Below are 2,500 nucleotides of genomic sequence, written 5' to 3'. Positions count from 1 at the left end.
CCTCAGGGTCAGAGGTCACCAGGAGCTACGCCATGTCTGAGGCGGCGGCGGCGGCGGTTGCCGAGGCGACCCCGGGGGGCGGGGTGGCGTGCGCCGGGGCGGGCGAGAGGGCGTGCGTGGTGGACTTCAGCTACGTGGGCATCGACGCCATCCTGGAGCAGATGAGGAGGAAGGCCATGAAGCAGGGCTTCCAACTCAACATCATGGTCGTGGGGTGAGATACACACACACACACACACACACACACGAAGCAGGGCTTCCAACTCAACATCATGGTCATAGGTGAGACACACACACACACACACACACAACATCATGGTCGTGGGTGAGTTCATAGACACACACACACACACACACACACACAACATCATGGTCATGGGTGAGTTCATAGACACACACACACACACACACAGTCTCTTTTACTGTGCCACTTCACTACGGTGAACCCTGTAACTCGGTGTGCGTGTGCGTGTGCGTGTGCGTGTGTGTGTGTGTGTCAGACTAGCCACTAGTCATTCCCCTGCGTCTGCTGTGTGATCTCTGTCTCTCTAATCAGCAGCTTGATCACAGCCTCTCTGCTGCTCTGTAATAAGCAGCATCAACACACACACACACACACACACACCCTTAGAGAACACACACACTTACACAACACACACACACCCTTAGAGAACACACACACTTACACAACACACTTACACACCCTTAGAGAACACTAGGGGTGCAGCGGTTCAGTTGGCCCAGGGTTCGGTATGAACCTGGGTTTTTGGGTCACGGTTTGGGTACGTGTAATAAAGATGCTGCTACTACCACGCCCAAATAAGCACCGTCACACCCTCGGAAACAGAGGCTAATTACACCACACACACACACACACACACACACACACACACCTCTGAGCCGGAGGTGGCAGTAAGCCCTGCGCCAGGCTGTCTCTCCTCCTGGTGTGTGTGTGTGTGTGTGTGTGTGAGAGAGTGAGAGAGGAGGATGAGGGTTGGTTGATGAGGTCGTTCCTGCGTTCGCTTCTTTTTTACAACCGATAAAACAGCTGAGAGGAGGAGCTGGGGGCGCGTGTGTGTGTGTGTGTGTGTGTGTGTGTGTGTGTGTACCACCCGCCCCCCCCGCCCCCTCTCTAAAGGTCCCTAAAGGAGCCACGTTAGTGTGTAGTTGTGTGTGTTAGAGGTGTGTGTAGGTGTGTGTTAGAGGTGTGTGTAGGTGTGTGTTGATTCAGTCCACTAAGTGCACGATTTCTCATGAACATTTTAGCTGATTAAAATATATCTGATCCTAGATCAGCGCTATAATGGATGTTGACTAAAAGTGCACCTAAATCCACGCCCATCTCTCTCTAACCGCTGATCCAAAATCAGATTAATGACATTAAACATTCAGTTGACGACGTGACACAAGGGCTACTCCTGATTGGTCTAAATGTGAACCATCTAAAAGATACAAAAAGCTGATCTAGCTAGCTAGGTGCACAAAAAAAAAAAAAAAAGATATCACGTTAAATAACAGATGGATGGATTTTTCAAGAAAAAAGATGTCCCAGACACTTCAAACATTGCTGAAGCTAGCAGTGCCTATGAGCGATCCCAAACTGCATGGCTGGCAGGAGCAAAGGAGCTAGTTGGTGGATCAGCTAACAACGTTTATGGCGGGGTACCCGAAAACGATTCTTATGTGCCGTCACTTTAGCAACGACACAGTATTGTCAAGGGGAAAAGAAGGGGAGTAATTTTTTTTTATTGACAACGGAATTACATGCTGGAAAAACATGCATATGCTGATGATCTTTGTGTGTGTGTATGTGACTGTCAGTCACAAGTTTATATTCGGTATATTTTTTTATTTTTTTTGCCATCCTCCCTCTAGTTTTGGTTAAAATTAGGTCGTTGTTTTGAGCGCGCGTGCGCGTTTCATGCGCGTGCACGCGGAAAAAAAATAGTGCGCGCGCATTAGGGCTCTCCGCCACTAATGTAAAAATTCCTGGAGGAAACACTGTAGAGGGTTGTGTAGGTGTGTGTTAGAGGTGTGTGTAGGTGTGTGTTGGAGGTGTGTGTTAGAGGTGTGTGTTAGAGGTGTGTGTTAGAGGTGTGTGTAGGTGTGTGTTAGAGGGTTGTGTAGGTGTGCGTTAGGGTTGTGTCGGTGTGTGTCGGTGTGTGTAGGTGTGTGTTAATGTGTGTAACGAGTAACGTTTGACCCAGCACAGCTGACTGACGGGGACTGACGCTACGGATTAAAGATGGCGCTGTCACCCTGGCCCCTGTGTGTGTGTGTGTGTGTATGTGTGTGTGTGGCAGAACAGGGTGGCACGTTGCCAAACAGCGTATCCGGGACACGGGGGCCAACGACGGTGGAATGTGGGGATGTGTCTCCCACCCTCCCCTCCTCCCTCCCTCCCTCCCTCCCTCCCGTGTGTGTGTGTGTGTGTGTGTGTGTGTGTGTGTGTGTGTGTGTGTGTAGTTTGCACTGACGGCTTTACTGGCAGAGTTTCCCA

At 50.3% G+C, this 2,500-nt stretch overlaps 1 protein-coding gene across 1 annotated transcript in view; it reads left to right on the top strand.

Annotated features, from left to right (window-relative positions):
- Positions 1-2,500, top strand: part of LOC308149647 (neuronal-specific septin-3-like) — a 62,228-nt gene that overhangs the window by 40,491 nt on the left and 19,237 nt on the right. Inside the window, 2 exon segments of the mRNA XM_080522534.1 lie at positions 7-212; position 214. Coding sequence (XP_080378660.1) covers positions 7-212; position 214 — 207 coding nt within the window.

The sequence above is a fragment of the Nansenia antarctica genome (genome assembly GCF_963989245.1).
Source record: "Nansenia antarctica genome assembly, chromosome: 2".
In the NCBI taxonomy this organism is placed as follows: domain Eukaryota; kingdom Metazoa; phylum Chordata; class Actinopteri; order Argentiniformes; family Microstomatidae; genus Nansenia; species Nansenia antarctica.
This window is presented reverse-complemented; position numbering and strand designations above follow the sequence as displayed.